Raw genomic sequence first — 23,157 nt, forward strand, 5'->3', positions numbered from 1 at the left:
GTTGAAGCTAGCCCATTTGGGCACTCAGTAAGTGTCCTGAGCATACAGTAAAATGTACTTGCCATGCTCTTGGAAGAAACACGGGTCATCCAAGAGTACAGCTGCTTGCTGTTGGGTGCAGCGACCAAAGTTTGAGGATTCCTCTGTGTTCAGTGACAGCCATCCCCTCCCTGACAACCAAGATCTGCTCCTGCTCGTTGGGGGCTGGTGCTGTCACCTGTCCTTCCACTTCTGAGGGTTCCAGCAGTCTCTCTACCTCCTTTCACCTTTGTCACTATTGCTTTGTAATATCTAATAAGAGTCTCTCTGGGACGCCTGGATGGCTCCGTCGGTAGAGCATGATCTATGATAGAAGAATCGGTAAACTCTTGATCTATAGGTCAAGTTCAAGCCCCACTTTGGGTATAGAGATTACTTTAAAAAAAAGAGAAAAAACAGTTTCTTTCCTTCCCAGCCTACCTGTTATCATCTTACACCTAAAGTAAGTAGATGAGCATCTTGAAGTTTTGTTAACATCCTCACTTTGACAACAGCAGAGAGCACTCCTGGGTCAAAAACCTCTTCCTGGCTCCCCAGTCCTCCTTTTTCATTCTTTAGCCCTGGTGGGGCAGGGCCTCCCTCCCTGGGAAAGAGGGCCATTCAAGTGCAAATGAGGAGTTACACGTGTACAGGACAGGACCTTATTCAGTGCCTTGCACATATCAGACTTCGTTGAAGATAATTCTGCATTTCTTTTTTTTTTTTTTTTTAAGTTTATTTATTTTGAGAGAGAGCTCAAGTGTAAGTTGGGAGGGGCAGAGAGAGAGGAAGAGGGAGAGAATCCCAAGCAGGCTCCATGCCATCAGTGCGGACCCAGTGAGGGGTTTGAACCCACGAACTGTAAGATCGTGACCCGAGCCAAAGTCAAGAGTCAGATGTTTAACCAACTGAGCCACCCAGGCGCCCTGAAGATAGTTCTGCATTTCTTAAAATAGCATAAGGGACCTCTTTTCACCTATTTGTTTTTTAATTTATTTTTTAAGAAGAGACTACCTAGTTGTAGCTAATAACGTAGTTGCCGAGAAACACATTAACCTGCAAATACCTCTTTCATTTCCCCCATAGCTAGTGGGCAGCTATGAAACTCTATGAGAATGTAAATTGGTAAAACCTTTCCGGAGGGCAATTTGGCAGTCCACACCAGAAGCCCTAAAAATTTACAGATCCCGCATATCAGTCAGGGTCCAGTAAGGAAGACAGAAACATGTCAGTTATTTTCACAGAATTGAGTACGTACAGAAGGCCCTGGAACAATGTGGGAGTTAGGAGCATGCCCCACATGGTCAAAAATCTACATTTAACTCCCCCAAAGTTCATTATTAAAACCTACTGTTGACCAGAAGCCTTATCAAGAACAGTCAATTGACACATCTTCTGTATATGTATTAAATGCTGTAGTGTTATGATAAAGTAAGCTAGAGAAAAAGAATGTTACAGAAAAATTGTAAGGAAAACACATTTACAGTCCTGTGTGTATTTTTATTGAAAAGACCACGTAAGTGGACCCGTGCAGTTCAAACCCATGTTGTTCAAGGATCAGCTGTACAAGGACCTGGGCAAACGGAAGACAGAAAGGCAAATAAGGGACTTTGGGGTGAAAGGCAGAGCGTAGGTGCAGAAGTGGCAGAGCTGGGGGCACTGAGGCAAGAGGCTGCAGGTAGTGAAATCTAGCGGCGCGGATGAGGGCTTGGCCAGGCCTCTCAGCAATGACAGCGGCCATCTGGCCTCTCTGAGGGTGTGCAGGCTGGCTAGTGCTGCGAGCCCCGAACAGAGCTGGAAACCGGAAGCAGCCACTGGGCAGGAGAACCTTTGCTGACGGGAGCAGCCAGCCTACCCCCAGGTCCAAGCCCCTTCTCTCCTTCAGGTTTCCGGTTCTTCTGCAGCGCCCCCTGTTGGCGAACCCAACAGAGGGCCAGCTGGCCAGGGGAAGCCTGCAGAGTCCCAGCCCCAGCATCACAAAGCCATAAAGGGTGGATTGGGGGCTGAGGGACAGCAGCTACGTAAACAGCTCACCCTTTTGAATGTGAACTTAATTTATAGTCATCTGTTCTACGGGGAGTATTGTAAATGTACATATGTGTTTATAGTGATCATTACTGCAGCATCATTTACGGTGCAGTATAGTGAAAATTCGTAAAACTGCCTAAATGTCTGCCAGCTGTGGATAAAGTAAATTAGGTATCCGATAGTGGGTCTCTCTGAGCTGTGAAAGATGATGTGTTATTTACAGTAAATGGTGAAGCGATTAAAGACAGTGTCCAGTAATGAAACAGTATGTACACAGTGACCATGTGTTGGTGCCCATGTATGTGATGGAAAACAGTGTGGAAGAACAGATGCCAAAATATTAACAGGGAGTCAGTTACTTTTGAGTGGTACACCTGTGAATGGTTTTCTTTCTTTTTCTTTTTTAAAAATTATCTGCACTTGGCGCACCTGGGTGCCTCAGTTTGTTGAGCATCTGACTTTGGCTCAGGTCATGATCTCCTGGTTTGTGGGTTCGAGCCCCACCTCGGGCTCCACGCTAGCAGTGTGGAGCCTGTTTGGGATTCTCTCTCTCTGCCCCTCCCCTGCTCGCTGACTCTCTTTCAAAATAAATAAACTTAAAAAAAAAAAAATCTGAACTTAATTATTCTCCAGTAAACATGTATTGTTAGTATTAAAAACAAAAGTTGTTTAGTTAAGTGTATTTTTAAAATTTTTTTTATGTTTATTCTTGAGAGAGAGAGAGAGAGAGAGGGAGGAGTGGGGGAGGGGAAGAAAGAGAGGGAGATACAGAATCCAAAGCAGGCTCCAGGCTCTAAGCTGTCAGCGCAGAGCCTGATGCGGGGCTCAAACTCATAAACTGCAAGATCATGACCTGAGCTGACGCCAGACGCTTAACTGACTGAGCCATCCAGGTGCCCCTAGTGAAATGTGTTTTATACTCAGTGCCCTGAGCCTGTCACTGGGACTTTGGGATAAAGCATGGGGGCAGAGTATAAGCTTGTGCCAAGGGCCAGGCTTCTTCCTGGGAGACCAGTGCTGGTCCTGGTGGAGCCCCACTGGTAGGACCGCAGGGACAGCTGGATGAGTGGTGTTCTCCCGTTCCCTTTGCCACCGGGCAGTGTACCGTCTGGCCCTGGACCACACCTGCAGTCCTAGATAGATGATACCCGCACTAATAATAGCCGCCGTTTATTGAATACTTTCTAATCCTTTCACTTAATCTGCACAGCCGTCCTCAAGATGGGTCCTATAAATATCTCCATGTTACAAATGAGGAACCTGAAGCTTAGAAAGGTCAAGCAGCTTGCTGAAGGTCAGCAGCTAGTGAGTGGCAGTAACCTCTGCAGTTGGGACCTTGGCACAGGTGCTCCTGACTGCCGTGCCGTGACTGCTGTGGTCACGTGGGACCGGTGCCGCGAGAACCCTGCAGTGGGGCATCCGAGGCAGCCCTCCATTCGTGTCTGAAGCCCATAGTAAGACCTGCTGACTTGGGTCCTGACTCTTAGGCGTGAATTAGAGATCGCTGTATGGAACGAGCTCCTCTTTTCTGCCCCAAGAGACTCTCCTGGCTTAGGAAATGCTGAAGATCAAGTTTTTATTTCAAAAAGGAAATTAAACTTCAAAATCAGAGTATTTTATTTGAATCAGCAGTCAGTTCCTTAAGGAGCAGCGTTCCCCACCTGGCTACTCAGAAGCTGGAAGAACACTGATAACTAAGACGTATTTCAAGACTGTCCTCTTCCCTAGGCTGAGCTGCATCGGCAAAGCCAGCATTAGCCCTAGTAGATTCACTCACTAATTCTACAAAGGTTTATGAAGCTCCTATAGTGTGTCAGCCCTGGTTTTGATGCTAAGGCCTAGTGGTGAAGATGTCACACAATCGCCGCTTTTATGAGTCAGGCGTTCTAGTTGGGAGACGGACGTTGAACCAATAAATAAGATCCTTTCAGACAGTGGGTGTGGGAGGAGGGCATGATGCTACTTTAAGAAGCGTAGTCAGGGAAGGTCTAATGACACAAAAGAGTGAATCACACGAAGGTCTCAGCCACAGTGTGGCAGACAACCAAGACAGCACGTGTAAAGGCCCTGAGGCCTGGGCAGTTTAATGAACTGAACAAGAAGACCTGCAGGGGGGAGCATGGTGAGTAGTGGGGGAGTGAGGCCAGCCAGTGTCTGGTTCATTACAGACCTCTTAGAACTTGGACTTGGGAAACAGAACTTGGGCTGCTGCAGTTTTGCGGGAGCATTAGGAGTGAAATTTATAAAATGTTGGGAGAGGTGTATATTGATCATAAGTTAACAGTCATTACCGGGCTTCTGGAGCGCTCAGGATGTGGTGCGGGTATGATGGGTGACTTCAAGGATACGAGACGCTCTGTATCAGCCCCCAGTGTCTTTCCCAAATAGACTGTGTTGAAATCAGCTCTCCACACTTTATTTCACACTTTCATACAGTGAATAAAATGACACTTAGTTCATTGTAAAGAAAGTTTGACCTCGTGAAGATGTGTAAGTGCTTTTAGGTTTTCGTATGGTAGGTGTTACCTTTTGCCTTTCATTTTTAAATTCTTGTCACAAAAATATGTTCTTTGCAAAATATAGAAAATGCCAAAAAGAAAATTAAAGTTATTGATAATCTCTGTATTCAGAATCTCCGTTAACGTTTTGCTCTATATTTTTTCAGCCAACTTACATATATGTAAATTGTGTGCATGTGTGCATGCGTGTGTGTGTGTGTGTGTGCGTGTGTGCACACGGCACAGGCTTTAAATATGACTGGCCCCATTTGGTAGCCTGTGGTTTTCTTTCTTCCTTTTTTTTGTAATTTTGTTTAATGTTTATTCATTTTTGAGAGACAGAGATAGAGCATGAGCGGGGGAGGGGCAGAGAGAGAGAGAGAGGGAGATTCAGAATTGGAAGCAGCCTCCAGACTCTGAGCTATCAGCACAGAGCCCGACTTGAGGCTCGAACCCACAGACTGTGAAATCATGACCTGAGCTGAAGTTGGACGCTCAACCAGCTGAGCCACCCAGGCGCCCCGGTAGCCTGTGGTTTTCACCTATGATATCACAAATACTTTTTCATGTTCTCTGTTGGGCATTTGCATTTATATCTTTTCCCTAATACAAAAAGTACTTTAAAGAGTATCCTGGGAGATGTTTGAACATGCCAGCGTATGTTTTCTGGAATAGAGTTGGTGGGTCAGAGAGATGGGCTTATCTGTGATACAGTGTTGTCACAAGCTTGTGATACAATGTTGTCACATTGCCTTCAAGGGATCATATTGCTGTTCATTCCCACCAGCAGTCAGAGAGTAACTTTCTCCCACATGCTCACATGGTCTTTTTTATAGTATCTGCCAAGTTGATAGGTTAAGAAAAATGGCATCTTATTCTAATTTCCGTTTTTAACTTTTTCGTGAGCCTTATTGTGTTTACCTGACAGCTTTCCCTTTTTTTAAAACTTGTCATAAATTCAAGAACATCTCATGCTTAAGCTATTTGTCTTTGGAAAACTAAGCTTGATCTTTGTTCCATTTTAACAATATATGGATGTTGGTAAATGAACGATGAATACATAAGGTTTTACTATGCTTTTCTGTACTTTGGTAATGTGTTTGAAAATGTTAATTATCAAAAGTATTTAAAATAATACAAACATATTACAAACATATTGCAGGTTTGGATCCAGGCCACTGCAATAAAGCAAATCTCAGAATAAAGAGAGGCAGATTAATTTTTTGGTTTCCCAGTGCATGTGAAAGTTTATACTATAGTCTGTTAAGTGTACATTTTCATTGTGTCTAAAAAGCCAATGTATATATCTTAATTTAAAAATATTTAATTGATGGGACGCCTGGGTGGCTCGGTCGGTTAAGCATCTGGACTTCAGCTCAAGTCATGATCTCACGGTTTGTGGGTTCAGGCCGCACATCGGGCTCTGTGCTGACAGCTCGGGGTCTGGAGCCTGCTTCCGATTCTGTCTCTCCCTCTCTCTCTGCCCCTCCCCCGCTCACGCTCTCTGTCTCTCAAAAATAATTTTAAAAAAATGTTAAATAAAAATCTTATTTTAAAAAATAAAAATATTTTATTGCTAAAAATGCTATCATCTAAGCTTTCAGTGAGTCGTAATACCTATCACAGGTCACCGTAACAAATATAATAATAATGAAAAAGTTTGAGATATTGAAGGAATTACCAAACATAAGACAGGAAGTGACCAAATGCTGTCGGACAAATGGTGCCGATAGACTTGGTGTGACACAGGGTTGCTACAAGCCTTCAATTTGTTAAAAAAAAAAAAAAAAAAAAAAAAATGATAAAATGAGGTAGGCCTGCAGTCAGATTTAATAGGTGTGTGGCCCCTAAGAAAACTTAACCCATTTCTTTTCTGGTCATTGGCGAGTTGATGCTATGCTGGTGGCATTTTCGAGCCCGATTCGTTTTGGTATCGTGTCACTGCCAGAGCTTCTCTGCGAAGCTTGTGTCTTTAGAACCACCTCATACGATCTCTGTCTTGCCCTTACATACGAGATACAGGTGCACGTACAGATTCGTATTCACATCGTGGCCACAGTAACTGACTGCTTTTTGAAAGGTAAGACTGTATCCATCCTTCAATGCCTTTGTCTTTCTTCTTTAGATGTGGAGCATACCGGAGCCACCAGCGAGTTCTACGACAAGTTTACCATTCGCTATCACATTAGCACCATTTTCAAGAGCCTTTGGCAAAACATAGCTCACCATGGCACCTTCATGGAGGAATTCAAGTGAGTATCTGGCCCCTGATACTCCCAGAGCAAGTCACAGCTTGCTCTCTTGCAAACCACAGGTAGGGTGGCTGCTCAAAAGCTTTCATAGCTGGTTCTTATTGACTGTTTGCTTGATCTCAGCCTCCTTTAAGTTTTCTAGGTGGTTCTGGTACATGAGAGCAGGGTTATTGAAATGTCTGTGCTGGCCAGACTTTGCTGAACTTTAGATTTGTTGACATACTTCGGGGATGGTATGTATACATTAAAAAGAAAGAATTTATAAATATTCGGAGATGATGTGTTAAGTGTCTTTTGCTGTTTCTGCGATTACGGTGTGAAGCGAAGTTGTCAGAATGACTGGAACCAGATCTTCAAATGTTCTGGAATCTGATGTCATGCTTTAGATGAGAAATGTTAGGAAGACTTTAGATTTGGAAGCGGTCAGGTTGGGGTTATTATTTCCAATGTCATTCTTTGTAACAAGGCCCTAAACCTTGACTAAGGACCTTTCATTACCTACCTGGAATTTTAGTGACTACTTTAACCCGGACTTTGGTAATTTTGTTTAAATTACTTAAAAAAATTTTTTCTTAATGTTTATTTTTTAGAGGGAGAGACAGAGTGTGAGCAGGGGAAGGGCAGAGAGAGAGAGAGGGAGACACAGAATCTGAAGCAGGCTCCAGGCTCTGAGCTGTCAGCACAGAGTTCAAACTCACAAACTGTGAGGTTGTGACCTGAACCAAAGTCAGACACTCAACTGACTGAGCCACCCAGGCGCCCCTCGTCTAAATTACTTTAAACAGAAAGGTGCTTGAGAAAGAAAATAGATGAAAATGTTGAACTTCCAAATTATTCTTAAGAAATTTTATCCCATCTACTTGGATCTTTTGCAAACCATATTAGAGCTTCGATTAAATCCAGTTGTCGCTTGTTAACTAAGTCACTAGTCGACAATATTTGTTAGCCGTTCGCTAGGTAACTTTCTGCAGAGTGAACTCTTTAAGCTAATTCTTTTCGTGAGCTGCTCTTCTGGTCAGAATTATGTTCCAGCAAACCCTGGCACGAGTTTAGACCAGACAGGCCCACGGCTTGATTTGCATGGTGCTGAGTTGGGAGTGGTCTTCCTGAACTTGCCTTGTTCCTGAAATCCAGGCTTCCTGCCTCCTGATTACGCAGTGTTAGATCCCGAAGGGTGTGTGGCTACTCTTTTTCTCTACTAACCTTGCAGTTATGAAGCCTAACGGTGCACTCAAATCTCCATGCACGAGCGAGCCCTCCGTTATAACGGGATATGCAGGACAGTTTTACAGATTGGAAGCTTCAAGGTCTAGAAAGTGAATTAATAGCCTCCTTTATCAGTGTTACAGCTGCCGACTTTTCTTCAGCGTGTCTTTCTTTATAATGAGGAATAACTGTATGAGTAATTCTCTTGTCCCGCATACGTGGGTAATTATTTTTACTTTCTTTGTATCTTGGTGAGTTTAAGCATATTTTCTAGTCTGGAAGAGTGTCTTCTCGACTTCAGATCATTGAGAGAATGAGCCAGGGATGTGTTAGTAAACCTGCTCTCTGAAGAGGTGGAGAAAATTCAGCCTTTGCTGGTTTTCTCGGGTGTAAATACTTCCACCGTGGCTAAATTTAAGCTGCCAAGGGAGTCTGCTCACAAAATTTTGAAATACCAGTAATTGGCTCTCATCAACCGTGCAAGGTGCCTCCGGCGCACCACTGAAATGAGCTCATCACAGTTAATTAAAAGGAATAGCAAGATCCAGGGAGAGACTCCGTGGTCCTTGACCTCCACAGTGCTTGAGTGCTGGCCCGGGAGGCAGTCTTACAGGGCCAGATGGTTGGCATTTAGGGCAGAGGCCCATCTTCCTCGGGATCTGCTGCGGCACTTTGCTTCGGCAAGAGGTCTGACCGTGTGCAATGTAATTGCCTTTCCAGTTCGGGGAAGCAGTTTGTGCGCTACATAAACATGCTGATAAATGACACGACGTTTTTGCTCGACGAAAGTCTGGAGTCTCTGAAGCGGATCCATGAAGTGCAAGAAGAAATGAAGAACAAAGACCAGTGGGACCAGCTGCCCCGGGTGAGGACACGGCGCTCGCTCGGACGGCGGAGCCGGAAAACCGCCTCGGCCCCTGGGCAGGGCTCTGCCCGGGGCCGCGTCCGTGGGCCCTGCTGACTTAGATGTGACCTACTTGTCATTGCTTGTCACCTCCCACCTGCGGGCTTCCGTGAAGTTGACCCGGGTTCAGGGGAGGAGTGAGCTTAAACACTCCATCTAAAGCTAAGAAGCGCCTCGAGAAGTCTTTCAACGTGCGTTCTCCTGCCTTCTTAGTTTTAAAGGGCTTTTTTGGAGAAGAGCTTTTATTGTCTGTGGTGTTGATGTCAGTTTATGAAAGTAGGAAATAAATCTCTAGAATTCTGTGCCAGACAAGCATTTGATTTGCTCACAGCATCTCCTTTAGACAGCTATGTGAATCATGCAGGATTCTGGTGGGTTATTTTTTCCTTCTGGTTGATGTTGGTTTTATATTTGGTTATTAATGGAAGAGAGGTCGTTTTGCCAGGTTCCACGACATGGTGACATGGTGACGTGACAGCACACTGGCACGCTTTTCTGACACTTGTTGCAGCCATTTAGACGGTTCCCCGATCAGTTACTTCGCTCTTGACAACTACTGGGGACTTGGTATCTTGGTTCCTTCTGTTCCCGGGCTCAGAATCAGAACTGCTTCCCCAAAGGAGTTCTCCTGGGAGAGGAGGGAGGACTGTTGTTTCTTTACTTGCAGTAGCATTCTCAGCGCGAAAATACTGTCGAGCTTAATGCCGCACAGTCAAAAAGTATCTTAAGATACATAAGCACATATGAAGGCACACTTAGGAAATGTTTTTATTTCAAGTGTTCCTGCAGCTGTGGTGAGAATTTTACGACTTGCTGTAGCTTAGCCAGCGGGCTTACGCTACAGACCAAAGCCTTCCGGGGGCTTTGCGGGGCCTGTGAATGCTGGATGCCCGAGTCCAGGCCGCCACACTGCTGGACCCCCTCTCTTTGTATTCTTGAGATAACGTGGTGGTTGTCTTCTTTTTCCTCGGCACTGCCCTGGCATCCGCCGGAGTCTCACCTACCGTCTACCCTCGCATTCGTTTCTAAACACGCTTTAAACTGTTTTTCCTGTGGTGCCTCCAAAGCTTCCCTCCTGCGCCTCCCCATCTCCCCCGGGCGGGAGTCGGCCCAGACCTGATGTTTCACGCCTCCCCACAGTAGCTCTCGGAAGTCCTTCCAAGCTTTTCTCCCATTCCAGTCTGTTGGCTCCAATCTGGACCGGTCCCCGGGCCCTTGCAGAACATCCTGGGCAAACGGATGAGGCCTAGCCGAAAGAGGTGCAGCTTTGGAGCCGAGGGCACCTAGGTTTGAGGACTGATGCCACCACGCGTTCGGAGTTCCTGAATCCGTTTCCTTGTCCCTGAAGCAGAGATGATCTCTGCTTTGCGGAAAAACTAGGAGGAGGGATGGTGGATGTCGCGAACCCAGCTCAGCACTGGTGCTCAGGATGTGTAGCTCTCCTTGTGTCATTTGCCTCAAGTCATTCTTTCTGTCCAGAATTCTCTGCTTGCCGTTCTTATGTGTGAAAATCCTACCCATTCTTTACACAAGGCCTTGTGCAGGTATTCCCTCATGGTTGGACTACCCCAGCCAGAGCCGCCCCAAACCCTCCCCTTGCTCTATACTTCTGTAGCGCCCACTCGGTGTCGCTCGTGATGCTTGTCTTAGACCAGCTTCTGTCGTAGGTGTTGGGATACGGGTCTGTGGCACATGGTCTCATTCACGGTCGGTGCTCAATAGCGTTTGCTTAGGAGATAACAGTTCCTATTGATTTTGCCGTGTCCGTGGATGAGAAAGCGGCATAAATAGTTCCAGTCAAGTGCTATTTCAGAAATACGTCTGTTTGATTTTGAAGTCCCTTCCTGCCACCCACCTCCCTGCCTGCTGCTCCCATCTTGCCATCCTCCGGATGCTGGGGGACTCCGCTGCTCAGCCCTCAGGCTCCTCCCCTCCTCTCTCCGCTCTCGCTGCCGAGGCTGGTGTTTCTCAGGTGCTCGTTGGAATTTCGGTGTGGTAATAATTCTTTATTATGGAAGACCGCACCATACGTCGTGGGACATTTGGCATCTCTGGCTCGCGCCCATTTAATGCCAGTGAATTACCCTCCTGCCCCGAGTTATCAGGCAGCCAGAAACACTCCCGCACGTGGCCTGATCCCCCAGTTGGAAATCACTGCTGGGTGATATCATCTATTCCCAGCGGCTTTGATGGTCGTTATTCTAAAGATTCTGGAACACGTCTCCTCAGTTCCTATCTCTCCTGACGCCAGACCTGCTTCACTAGCTGTTGACTTGCTCCTCTGCCCGGTGGTCTCATAGTATCCCTTGACGAGGGGGGGCCACATCTCCTCTCCAGGTCTGCCCAACCTCATTGAGGGACAGCTACATTCTTTTTTTCTTTTTTTAACTTTTTTTTAATCTTTATTTTTGAGAGAGAGAGATACAGAGTGTGAGTGGGGGGCGGGGGGGGTCCAGGCAGAGAGAGAGGGAGACACAGAATGTGAAGCAGGCTCCAGGCTCTGAGCTGTCAGCACAGAGCCCGACGCGGGGCTCGAACTCACAAACTGCAAGATCATGACCTGAGCCAAAGTTGGATGCTTAACCAACTGAGCCACCCAGGCGCAAGGGACAACTACATTCTGTTGATTGCTCTGACCCAACACTTTGGAGTCCTCCTTGATTCTTCTCTCTCAGCAAGTGCCTCAAGGCTGTATCTTTTTTTTTTTTTTTTTTTTTTTTTTTTTTAATTTGAGAGAGAGAGAGAGCGCACAAGCAGGGGGGCAAGCAGGGGGGCGGGTCAGAGGTAGAGAAAGAGAGAAAGACTCTTAAGCAGGCGCCACTGCTCAGTGCAGTGCCCAACATGGGGTTTGATCCCATGACCATGGGATCATGACCTGAGTTGAAATCAAGAGTTAGACGCTCAACCGACTGAGCCACCCAGGAGCCCAAGGCTCTATCTTGAGCTATACCCATGTCTGACCTCCTCTCTTTCCCCTACCTCTAGACCGTCTCTCTCCCGGCTTGCTGTCGTCCCTCTCACCAGTCTCTCGCCACCTTTATCGTGTCCATACCAGAGGGATGCTGTTAAACCTGTTTGCTCGTTATCGCCGCTTGACTCAGAACTCTTCCCGGTTTCCCTTCTCACTCAGAGTCCAGACCCGAATTAGAGTGGGCCCCTGACCCCGCCCTTTTCCTCTTCCCTCCCCCTCTCCCAATCTTCTTGCCCCAGATTTCTGCTGGCTCGCTTCCTTCAGATACCCACTTAAATGTCACCTTCTCAGAGGCCATCCCTGACCGCTTTCCTTCTCATTCTGCTCTATTTGTCTCCATCACTCTCAGACTTACCTTGTATCTGGGAGCATGTTTGCATACTGCTTATCTCTTCCCTGCCCTGCAGTCTGGGCTCCGTGAGGCTTGCGGGCCTCTTGGTCACGTTCTATAGTCTTATCACCAGAGCCGAAAGGTGGGCCTGGCCTGGAGGAGGGCCCGGACACCAGGTCTGGACGAGTGCATGCGACACACAGACGCGCATTGCACTCGTTCTCACTCCATTGTTCTCGTGTCTTCCTGCTCCAGCATGTTGCGTAGGCGCAGTCTTGACCGAGGGGCAGCGGGCAGGCCACCCAACATCGTTGCAGAACCTCCCCCAGGCACCCACTCAGGGCATTTACCCTAGGGGCACTCGTTGGGGGACTTCAGCTGTCCTGGCTCTTGCCCCTCCCCCTCCACGTAAAGTAAATCAGCCTCTGAGCCGTGATGTAAGGATTTCGGTCTTCCCTGATGTTTCTGTGGCTTTTCTCCATCCCAGAGCCTTCAGGGCCCCACTTGCTTTCCCCATGACTCAGAGACCTTCTCATCTTGGTCCCCAGCCCATGGCAGAGTTGAAGGACAAGGACGGTGCCGGAGGCAAGGATGCCGACCGTTGTCGGGGCTGACAGCCTGACGAAACTCAGAACCTTTTAGCGATCTGTAGGCGCTCCATGTAGGGGCAAAACCTATTGGCCGCGGTGTCGGAGCAGAACACATCTATGTTCTCACAATAACGATGGCTGCCAGTTGTTATTAAGGGGAACGAGCTCTCCTTCGTTAGCACCCACGTGTATCGGGTGTGATGAAAGAATCAGTTATTTCATCCCGCACAGAACATGAACGTGACTTCTTTTATCGTTGAGGAAACCCAGTCGCGTGGAAGTGAAATAATGGGCCACGGTCACCGTACTCAGAGGCCTAGAGAGTTCTGATGCTGAAAGGAATGAACTGTACCTTATCTGGAAAATTCTCTGCCGTGGGTTGTTCCCATTCCCTCGGCATGTTGGCTTTGCTGCGCCCTTGTCCCATTAGGAGCGGACTGTATTTTCCATCACGCTCGGCGTGCCAGTGAGCTCACGGCCAATACTGACCTTGGCTTGGCGTCTGCTCCGTGTTTCCTATAGGATCAGCAGCAAGCCCGTCAGTCCCAGCTTGCTCAGGACGAACGCGTTTCACGCTCCTATCTCGCCCTGGCAACAGAAACCGTGGACATGTTCCATATCCTCACCAAGCAGGTCCAGAAGCCATTCCTCAGACCGGTGAGTGGAAACTTCGGGGTGTTTGTTTTGGGTGTCGAATTCCACAGTCAGGCTCCGGCACCTGTTACTAAAGGTGGTTGTGGAGATCCTGGACGTTGCAGCTCACGGCCACTAAGTGAAATTTTGATACTGGTTTTGTTCGCAGTTATGCCAGGGGATAAAGCACTCTGAGGATAGACGGAAGGCTACAAACAGTCTTTTCCAAGATAACTCAATTCGCTTTCTGCTTACAGAGCACACGGGATCACTAATGTTGAGGCTGTGACATATTTTTATCATTATCGATTCCTGTGTTGTATCTATAGGAGACATAGAAAGTCACGTCAGTTGGAAATTAGAGTCTATCAAGTAGAAATCACTGATACTGGGTAAGATCTTCGGTTCTCCTAGCTGTAGCTTTGCTACACTCAAGAAGCCAAAGGGTAACGAGAGCCATAATTACGGCTTATGACAGATCAAAGGTAGTCAAAACATTTGGCCTTGATATTATTAATAAGATCGGAGTCCTGTTTTTGAAATGGAAACTGAGCCACATGACCGAAGATCGCTGCTTGGTGTTGGAGCTGCCGCACGGCACAGAAGCTTTGTGGTGTGGCCGGGATAAGGGTCGTGAGGAAGGCCAAGAAGGGGCCGGGAGCCGGTGGTTAATTACCTGGCAATATGGACAGGCTGACAATGGAATGTAACTTGGTTACTCATTTCCTCCAATTTCCACTTTCACCGCTTCGTTCAACAGTATCGCCACACCCTGGCCTGTGTGCATCTCAGCAAGGAGTCTCCCCCCGCTCGCATTTTCCATTTCACATCTATTTATAAAAGAGCCGTGGAACGTGAAACAAAACTGAGCTCACTATTGAAAGCACACGGACACCACGACTAATTTAAACAAGATAGTTCAGACCCTTGCTTCCCTGGGGTTGGCAAATGGAAATCCTTTCAACTTTTTCTACGGAGGCCAGAGTAAATTATTAGGCATCGTGGGCCGTACGGTCTGTCCCAGCTACTCAGCTGTGCTGTTGCAGCACGTAAGCGGCCACAGACAATATAGAAACCAGTAAGCGTGGCTGTGTTTCGGTAAAACTTTATGAAAACAAGCATCAGGTCAGATTTGGCCCGCAGGTAGCAGTTTGCCAATCCCGGCACTAAACTACGTTTTATTTTAGTTCAGTGACCCCAAATCAGCAAGTCTTTGATTGTTAGGGAACTGTAATAAATTATTTGAGACTAAATTGTCATAGAGCCTCTTTTTGGTTCTGAGTTCTTCATTTTTAAAGGAATTTATTGAAAGCAAAGTCTAATGTTTTCACGTCAACTAAAATTAATTTTTTTCAAGGCCTACTTTTTAAAAAAATTTTGTTCATTTATTTTGAGAGAGAGAGAGCGAGCGTGAGCGAGAGCCCAAGTGGAGGAGGAGCAGAGAGAGGGGGAGAGAGAAAGAATCCCAAACAGGGTCCGCAGTGTCAGCACAGAGCCCAGCACGGGGCTCGAACTCACTAACTGCGAGATCATGACCTGAGCCCGAAATCAAGAGCCGGACGCTCAACCGACTGAGCCACCCGGGCGCCCCTCAAGGCCGTTCCTTGACCTGAGCTATCCGCGTGCCTTGGCCGTAGCCTTCCACACGCACTCTTTGCCTGTGCCTGCTTCGATGCATCCTTTTCCTTTGCCACACAGTTTCGCCTTCTTCACTGGCTAGCTCAGACCTCTCCCGCTTGGGGAAAAATAAGACCCTGCCAACTATATCCTGTCCTTATCACTCCTGTATTTCACAGTTTCCTAACAGTCAAATACAGGAGCGCTTCACTGCGCAAAGGAGGTTCTCGAAAAGCCAAATTTCAGTTGGATGTGTATAAGTGCAATCATTAAATGTAATGAAAACCTTGTTCTGTGACTTTTTTTTTCTTTTTTTTTTTTTTATGGCCTGATACTGTCTAACCTGAGGCAGGATTCCTCCTGCAGGTTTGCTTGAAGCACACGTGCCCTACTGTACTAAGTACTGGGACATCGGGTGGGTTCTTGCATATTGTTTATATTGGCTACTTGTTTCATTTAAGTGTGCTTTGTCTCTCACCTGCCACATTTAAGATGATTTAAGACATAAACTTTATCTTCTGCTTCTTCTGCATTTCTCCTCTCTTGGCCTCTGATAATAAGAACGGTGCACCCTGTCAGAACTGTCAGACGCTTTTGAAATTTAGAAAAATAATGCATCAGGGCGCCTGGCTGGCTCAGTCAATGGAGCATGCGACTCTTGATCGTGGGGTCATGAGTTCGAGCCCCATGTTGAGTGTAGAGGTTACTTAAAAGTAAAATCTTGAAAGAAAACGAATGCACATACAATGGCGGCTAAATGAACATACCAAAAATTTCTTTGACTTACGTTATGATGATGGGATTCTGAGTGATTTTCCCTCTTACCTACTTCTCAATGAATTTGGAGTAATCCTTGTTTTTTGTCACCGAAAGCATGAATTTAAAGCAAAGGTCGCCCTTCCGTTGATATTTGTAGATATTCCATCAACCTGCAACGGTATTAAGTGTTAGAATTATCGGGTTAGAGATGGAGAGTAAAGACAATTTTGAGCGGAACGTTCTTCTTCAGCTTACGATCCACGGCACATATAAGGGATTCTCTGCAGATTAATCCGGCCCATTCCTGTTCCTCCGCTGAGATGGGAGTTTTGGTCCTTCTCGCTTGTCTCAACAGCTTGAATTGTCCTATTACCCTGTGATTTCCTAGGAGCTGGGACCCCGACTGGCTGCAATGCTCAACTTTAATCTTCAGCAACTCTGTGGCCCCAAGTGCCGGGACCTGAAAGTAGAAAACCCTGAGAAATACGGCTTTGAACCAAAGAAGCTGTTGGACCAACTGACAGATATTTACCTGCAGCTGGACTGTGCCCGGTTCGCCAAAGCCATTGCTGATGACCAGGTCGGTGCCCGGGGGGGCAGGCCATTTCGGGGGAGGCCGGGGTTCAGGCTGCTGAGCTGGGTGACCAGAGGTGGCATCTCTGTGGACTTCTGGGCAGACCCTGTGCAGTGACGTACCCACCTGTCCCTGGATTTTCCCCACTTGAAATCAGAAAGGCGATTTTTATTTATTTATTTATTTATTTATTTATTTATTTATTTATTTTTAATTTTTTTTTTAACATTTATTTATTTTTGAGACAGAGAGAGACAGAGCATGAACGGGGGAGGGGCAGAGAGAGAGGGAGACACAGAATCGGAAGCAGGCTCCAGGCTCTGAGCCATCAGCCCAGAGCCCGACACGGGGCTCGAACTCACGGACCGTGAGATCGTGACCTGAGCTGAAGTCGGACGCTTCACCGACTGAGCCACCCAGGCGCCCCAGAAAGGCGATTTTTAAATTGTGGTTTGGGAAGTTTTTAGTTGGCAAATGGAAATAATCACCACCGCGGCCAGGGGAGCTTGTCTGACGTAAACGAAGATGGATCAGCTCTTTTTCATTGGGTGTAAAAGAAAAAGAGCTGACGTGGCTCCCAGATACGTCTCCAGTGGAGTTCTTAGCCCGTCCTGCTACGAGCAGCAGGCCCATTACCTTCCCACAGAGGCCCGGCTTTCCCAGGGCTCCAAGCCTGCTTCCCAGGCCTTCGCTTTAGTACTGCCGCCGTTGTGATTCCAGGTTCCAGACCTCGTGGGGTGATCTTCATGGTCTTCTCTCTCCTTTATTCCTCGTGTCCCCTGTGAGGACGCCGTTTGGCGCTTGGCATTTCCACAGCTGCCGATGTAGTCCAGCCCCACCCCCTTCTGACTTCTCTCCCTCCATGTTCTTCTGGCCCACGTCATACCAGCGTCATAAGAGCTGATTGTTAATCAACCGAATACCAAGTTTTAACCACTTGGCGTATTTTTGTTGATGTGGTCCTCACAAAATCCTGTGGTGTAGGTTCTATTAGATTCCTCATTTTTACATGAGGAAACTGAGGCACAGAGAGTTGAAGTGGCTTGCTCCCGGTGGCGCCCGTGCCGTGGGATAGAGGCAGGATTCAGACCCAGTCAGTCTGGCCCTGAGCCTATATTCCCAGCCCCTCAGCTTTCTGCTTAAAATGCCCCAAAATTCCACACTCACCTGTGTCTCCATCTTCGTTCACACACTCTCTCCAAATATTACTCACGTTTCAGGTTAACCAGCAGTAGGGATTCTAGAAGGTTCTTTACCCATATCTCATCCAAAGGAATCATAGAAAAATAAGGAAATAGCGGGTATTATTCTTTTTAATGTTTATTTTGAGAGAGAGCATGTGTGCCCATGTGCAGGGGAGAGGGAGAGAGAGAATCCCAAGCAGGCCCCACACTGTCAGTGCAGAGCCCAGCACAGGGCCCGATCCCACAACCTGAGCTGAAATCGAGTCGTACGCTTAACCAACCGAGCCACCCAGGCACCCCTAGGTACTGATTGTTTGTTTGTTTGTTTGTTTGTTTGTTTAATAACAGCTCTATTGAGATATAATTCACGTATGTGGGTACTTTGGGACATAAGCAAGAGAGTTGGTCTTGACAAAGTGCCTGCAAAGGAAAAAAAACACACGTCTGAAGCAGTTTTTCCATAGAAAGTAGTGTATCAGAGGGGCTTAAGAGTTTGCCGTTATTGGGGGGGGCTGCTAAGATGTGTTTCTAGCCTACAGCCTGTGATACCCCACATTTCTAGAATATGGAAGGGAAGTGGTAGTCTGGAGGGAGAGAGGGGAAATGAGGAAGTACCCCCATCCAGAGTGGGGTGTCTGCTTGGGGAGCAGGCCAGCTGCGGCTGGGCTTCTCTAGCCTCGCCAGAGGTCAGGGTGCGAAAAGTCCCCAGAGACTCTCGAGCTTTTACTGTAAGTGACTCGGGAGAGTCATTAAGTGTGGTCTCGCTGTGGCTGCCACATCACAAGTGGTTAACATCACAAACTTTGCAGCGTGAATAAACACGGCGAGACAGTGAAAACCAAGTGGGGGACAATACCCGGTAAGGCCTGTGGATTGTCGTGGTGGCCTGTGGTGGCACCTGGCTTGCGTCACAGATGGCAGTTTCTGCCCAGTGGTGCATGGGTTCTCTTGAGTGTGTAAACAGCCCTGTTCTTCCAGACTCAGGAAGCAAACGCACACGAGTGCCAGTGTCCCAATGTAGAGAATAGTGTTTTAAGTGGATTTCTTGGCTTCCTTTTACGGTGTGGTATTTGTTCTGATTGCTGGGTATTTTCCTCTTACATTGGTTGTAAGCTGATTAGAGTCCTGAGGATCATTTGGAAGAGGGTTTGAGGACTGGGGAAGAAAGGGTGGAAGTCTACAAAGCTCCAGAGGAGCAAGAATTACGATTTTCTCCTTCGGGAGCAGCGGCCTTGGTTTGGTCTGGTGTGTGCGGGAAGACAAAGGATGAAGAAAAGGGCAGCCATGCGAGGAAGGAAGAGCTTCTCTCCCCGCCAACCAAGAATGGGCTAAGCACGCGTGTCCAGGGCGCCTGGGTGGTTCAATCAGTTAAGCGTCGGACTCTTGACTTCAACTCAGGTCATGATTTTAGGGTTTGTGAGATTGGTCCCTGTCAGCGCAGAGCCTGCTTGGGATTCTCTCTCTCCTGCTCTCTCTGCCTCTCCCCCGCTTTCTCTCTCTCTTTCTCTTTTTCTCTCTAAAACTAAATAACCACTAAAAAAAAAAAAAAAAAAGATAAAGAGCCTATCTGAAGTCACACTTCTCCCATCCAGTCTTTCCTTTTTTTTTTTAATTGAGGTGAAATTCACATAACATAAGGCTAACCATTTTATTATTTTTTAATGTTTATGTATTTATTTTGAGAGAGAGAGCTCAAGCAGGGGAGAGGCAAAGAGAAGAGAGGGAGAATCCCAAGAAGGCTCTGCGCCGTCAGCACAGAGCCCGACGTGTGGTTTGATCTCTATGAACCGTGAGATCGTGACCAGAGCCGAAATCAAGAGTCAGACCCTCAACCAGCTGAGCCACCCGGTGCCCCAAGATTAACCATTTTAAAGTGTGCAGTTCAGTAGCATTTAGTACATTCACAGTGTTATGAAGCCATCACCTCTTTCTAGTTCCGACATTTTATCCAAACAGCACCGTCAAAAAGAAATGCCACATTCATTACGCAGTCGCTGTCCATCCCCGCCCCTTTGCCCCAGCCCTCGACAGCCATTAATCTGCTTTCTGTCTTCATTTTACGTAATTTTGGATTTACCTGTTTGCCTATTCTGCCTATTTCACGTAAATGGAATAAGATAATACACTACCTTTTGTGTCTGGCCTCTTTCATTTAGCATAATGTTTTTGAGGTTCATTCATGTACATGGCCTACTGGCTCATTCCTTTTTGTGGCCCAGTGAGATCTCATTATGTGAATACTCCACGATTTGTTTCTCCATTCATCCATTGGTGGACATTTGAGTTGTTTCCAACTTTTGGCTATTATAAATGTGGCTGCTCGGAGTGTTTGTGATGAAACACTAGAATACCTGTCTGTAATTCTTTTGCGTATATACTTAGCAGCAGAATTGCTGAGTCATATGGCGATACTACATTTAACTTCTTGAGGAAACGCCGCGTTGTGTTCTACGGTGTACGAACGGATCACGTACAACTGTTCTAATTTCGATTTCTTCATTCTCACCAACGCTTGTTATTTTTTCGTGGTTTTTTTTTTTTTTTTTTTAAATAGTTACTCTAGTGGGAGTGAAATGGTACTTCGCTGTGGTTCTGGTTTACATTTTCATAATGACGAATAGCGTTGAACATCTTTCCATGTGCTTCTTGGCCATTTGTATACCTTCTTTGGAGAAATGTCTGTCCAAGTCCTTCTCCATTTTTTTTAAATGGATTACGTTTCTGTTGTTGAATAGTAAGAGCTTTTTTTTTATATATTCTCGATACAAGACCCTTATCAGATACACGATTTGTAAATATTTTCACATCTGAGTTTAGAATGACTCTGGAACATCCTTGAGGTCATCACATCTGATTTTAGAACGACTCTGGAACATCCTTGAGGTCAAGAGCAGCATCTTTACTGCATCTCTCACCCAACCCACATCAGACTCAAAGCGACGGCTTAGTAACATGCATTTGCTCCAGGCATCGACGATGTTGCTCCTAGAGGCTGAATGCCACGTCCCCTCGGTGCGGACTCCCTTTGATTTCTAATAATGCTCACCACGTTGCCCTTAGAAGTTGACTTATAAGCAAGCATAAGTTGTTAAAAAGTCGTCATCTTTTAAGAAACAGAACGGGTGATGTTTCACGAGGGTGGCCAGGTGGCTCCTTGTTACAAAGAGAAGTTCAAGGTGAAACCGCCTCTGATGCAGCAGTGCCCAACCAGCAACAAGCCCCCATGCAAAACATTTTCATTTTGCCCTTCCAACCTCTTATTCTATGACCTTTTGGCCACTTCTCCTCTGCGCCCCTTCCCAAAGAGACGGAGAGTGGCTTCCGGTTCACGATAAGTCGATGTCAGATAAGGTAACTGCTGGATCAGTACAGTAATTTAGTTTCAGAAAACTATACCGGAGGCCCTCCGAACTTTTCAGGATTGTGCAAGATGGCTTTCAGGATTTCCGCTAGGTCGAGGCCAGCGTTCGCCCTTCCCTCTGTCTCCCCCTCAGGTGCTTGAAAGTAACAGGGGGCATGGGTGCCTGTGAAGACAGGAAATGGACACGTGCACTTTCTTAGAGACTGAGGTTTACAGAGGAAAGAAGAAGGATGGAGGAATTTCAGTCCCACACTCTAAGAGAATGCAGACCCTGAGACGAATTCATCCTGCAGACATTCGTCTGAGTCCTTGGATGGGAAGGACCGCTCAGCGGCTTACGATGCCGTCCTTGGAGTCTCGATCGGTCCCCTCCTCCGTCTGGATCACTGTCCGTGAACTGACAAGTGGCCAGTGTTTTTGCCAGAAATGCAAATTGGGATATACTGTGGTATTTTGAAATGGCAATGATTTCTATGAATTAGGTACCTGTGAGGTGGGTGTCACCACGCCCATTTTACACCCAAGGAAACTGGGGCTCAGAGGGGTGTGCCTAAGACCACCCAGCGCTCGAGGAGACAGTGGAGCCAGAATTCGAGTCCGACTGCAGCTGTGGTGGGCACTTGTCCTCTAGACCGTCCCCCGTGCTCCTGTCAGCAGAGCACCCGACACTTCAGCGTTGAGCCGAGAGATTGACCTCGAACGGGAGAAGGCTCCTGTCGACTGGGTACCGGGTCGGGCTGTTCTCGCCATGTCTGCCTTTGGCGGAAAGAGCCGCCATTTGCTGCCAGGGCCCAGTGCCTTGCGAGGCCTCAAACAGACTCGATTTTCAATTTCTTTTTAACATTTGCATTTTAAAAGAAATGAATGTTTACTGTAAAATAATTCCACTATTTAAAAATTCCCCTCATTTGCCTCACTCCTGAAGCCCTCCTCAGAGGTAATGACCTTGTACAGTTTGATACGTATATTCCAGTCTTCCTGCGTTCATAGCCACGTGAGAGTATTTATATATGTGTTATCATTTCAGGGCTGTTTTATTTTTTCACGTTTAGTTTTCAGAGGCGGGGAGGGGCCCAGAGGGGAGGGGGTCAGAGGATCCGAAGCAGGCTCTGAGCCGACAGCCCAGAGCCTGACACGGGGCTCGAACCCGTGAGCCGTGAGATCATGGCCCGAGCTGAAGTCGGATGCTTCATCGACCGAGCCCCCCAGAAGCTCCTACATGGGTCGTACTTTAGGCGTTTTCTGCAGCTTGTGTTTTTCCGCTTAAAATGTATTTGTCTCCCGTCGTCTTTCCTCACTTGCAGAGATCCTACAGCAAAGAGCTGTTTGAGGAAGTGATCTCGAAGATGCGGAAGGCAGGGATCAAATCCACGATAGCGATCGAGAAGTTTAAACTCCTAGCTGAGAAGGTGGAGGAGATAGTAGCCAAGAACGCACGCGCAGAAATCGACTACAGCGACGCCCCAGACGAGTTCAGAGGCAAGCGGACCGCTCTTTCCCTACCGAATTCTTTGATTGGAGTTACCCCGAAACGCGTAACACAAACAGACCGCATTCTGTGCTTTTCATTTTTTTATGGTGCGCTAGAGTTGCTCCTTGAGGCACGCTCTCTGAAATTACATTTGCCTACTTTTAGCTTCTGTTATCAATTAGAAGCGAAAAGAAAGTCCTTGTCTTGATTTCAAACTAGGAAACCGCCGGGAAGATTCCAGGATCAGCCTTGCCTTGGCAGGAGGGGATTTCCTGCAGATCCCCAGCTGCGGGAGCTTCCTGTATGGCCCTGGTCCTCCTCCCTTGTTCTTGCCCCCCAGCCGTAGCTGATGAGAGTGCTCTCCCCTCCACCAGGGGCGCCGGGTGTGCCTCTGTCTTATGCTGACTTCCAGCTAAACTTGGGGGCCTAGTAGGACCATGCGAAGCAGGACAGGCTTTGTTTGGCTTTCATTTTCAGTTTTCGGCTCTGTGAGTAGAGTTTGCTCTTGGCTCTGTCTCCGTAGACCCTCTGATGGACACCCTGATGACCGACCCGGTGCGGCTGCCCTCCGGCACCATCATGGACCGCTCCATCATCCTGCGGCACCTGCTCAACTCCCCTACAGACCCGTTCAACCGACAGATGCTGACAGAGAGCATGCTGGAACCAGGTAGAGGAGGGTGCGGCGAGAGTCACAGTGCCCGAGGCCGCCGGGCCCAGCTGTGGCGCCCGAGTCGTGTGTCCGAGATTAATCAGAAGG

General features: G+C 47.3%; 1 protein-coding gene across 3 annotated transcripts in view; it reads left to right on the plus strand.

The window, feature by feature from the left end:
• The window catches only part of UBE4B (ubiquitination factor E4B), a 120,967-nt gene that overhangs the window by 97,423 nt on the left and 387 nt on the right, over positions 1-23,157 (plus strand). For all 3 annotated transcript variants that reach the window (XM_042951387.1, XM_042951385.1, XM_042951386.1), the window contains 6 exons: positions 6,670-6,796; positions 8,723-8,867; positions 13,321-13,455; positions 16,196-16,387; positions 22,231-22,405; positions 22,921-23,067. In XM_042951387.1, coding sequence (XP_042807321.1) covers positions 6,670-6,796; positions 8,723-8,867; positions 13,321-13,455; positions 16,196-16,387; positions 22,231-22,405; positions 22,921-23,067 — 921 coding nt within the window. The remainder of the gene's footprint in view (positions 1-6,669; positions 6,797-8,722; positions 8,868-13,320; positions 13,456-16,195; positions 16,388-22,230; positions 22,406-22,920; positions 23,068-23,157) is intronic.

The sequence above is a fragment of the Panthera leo genome, chromosome C1 (genome assembly GCF_018350215.1).
Source record: "Panthera leo isolate Ple1 chromosome C1, P.leo_Ple1_pat1.1, whole genome shotgun sequence".
Classification (NCBI taxonomy): Eukaryota; Metazoa; Chordata; class Mammalia; order Carnivora; family Felidae; genus Panthera; species Panthera leo.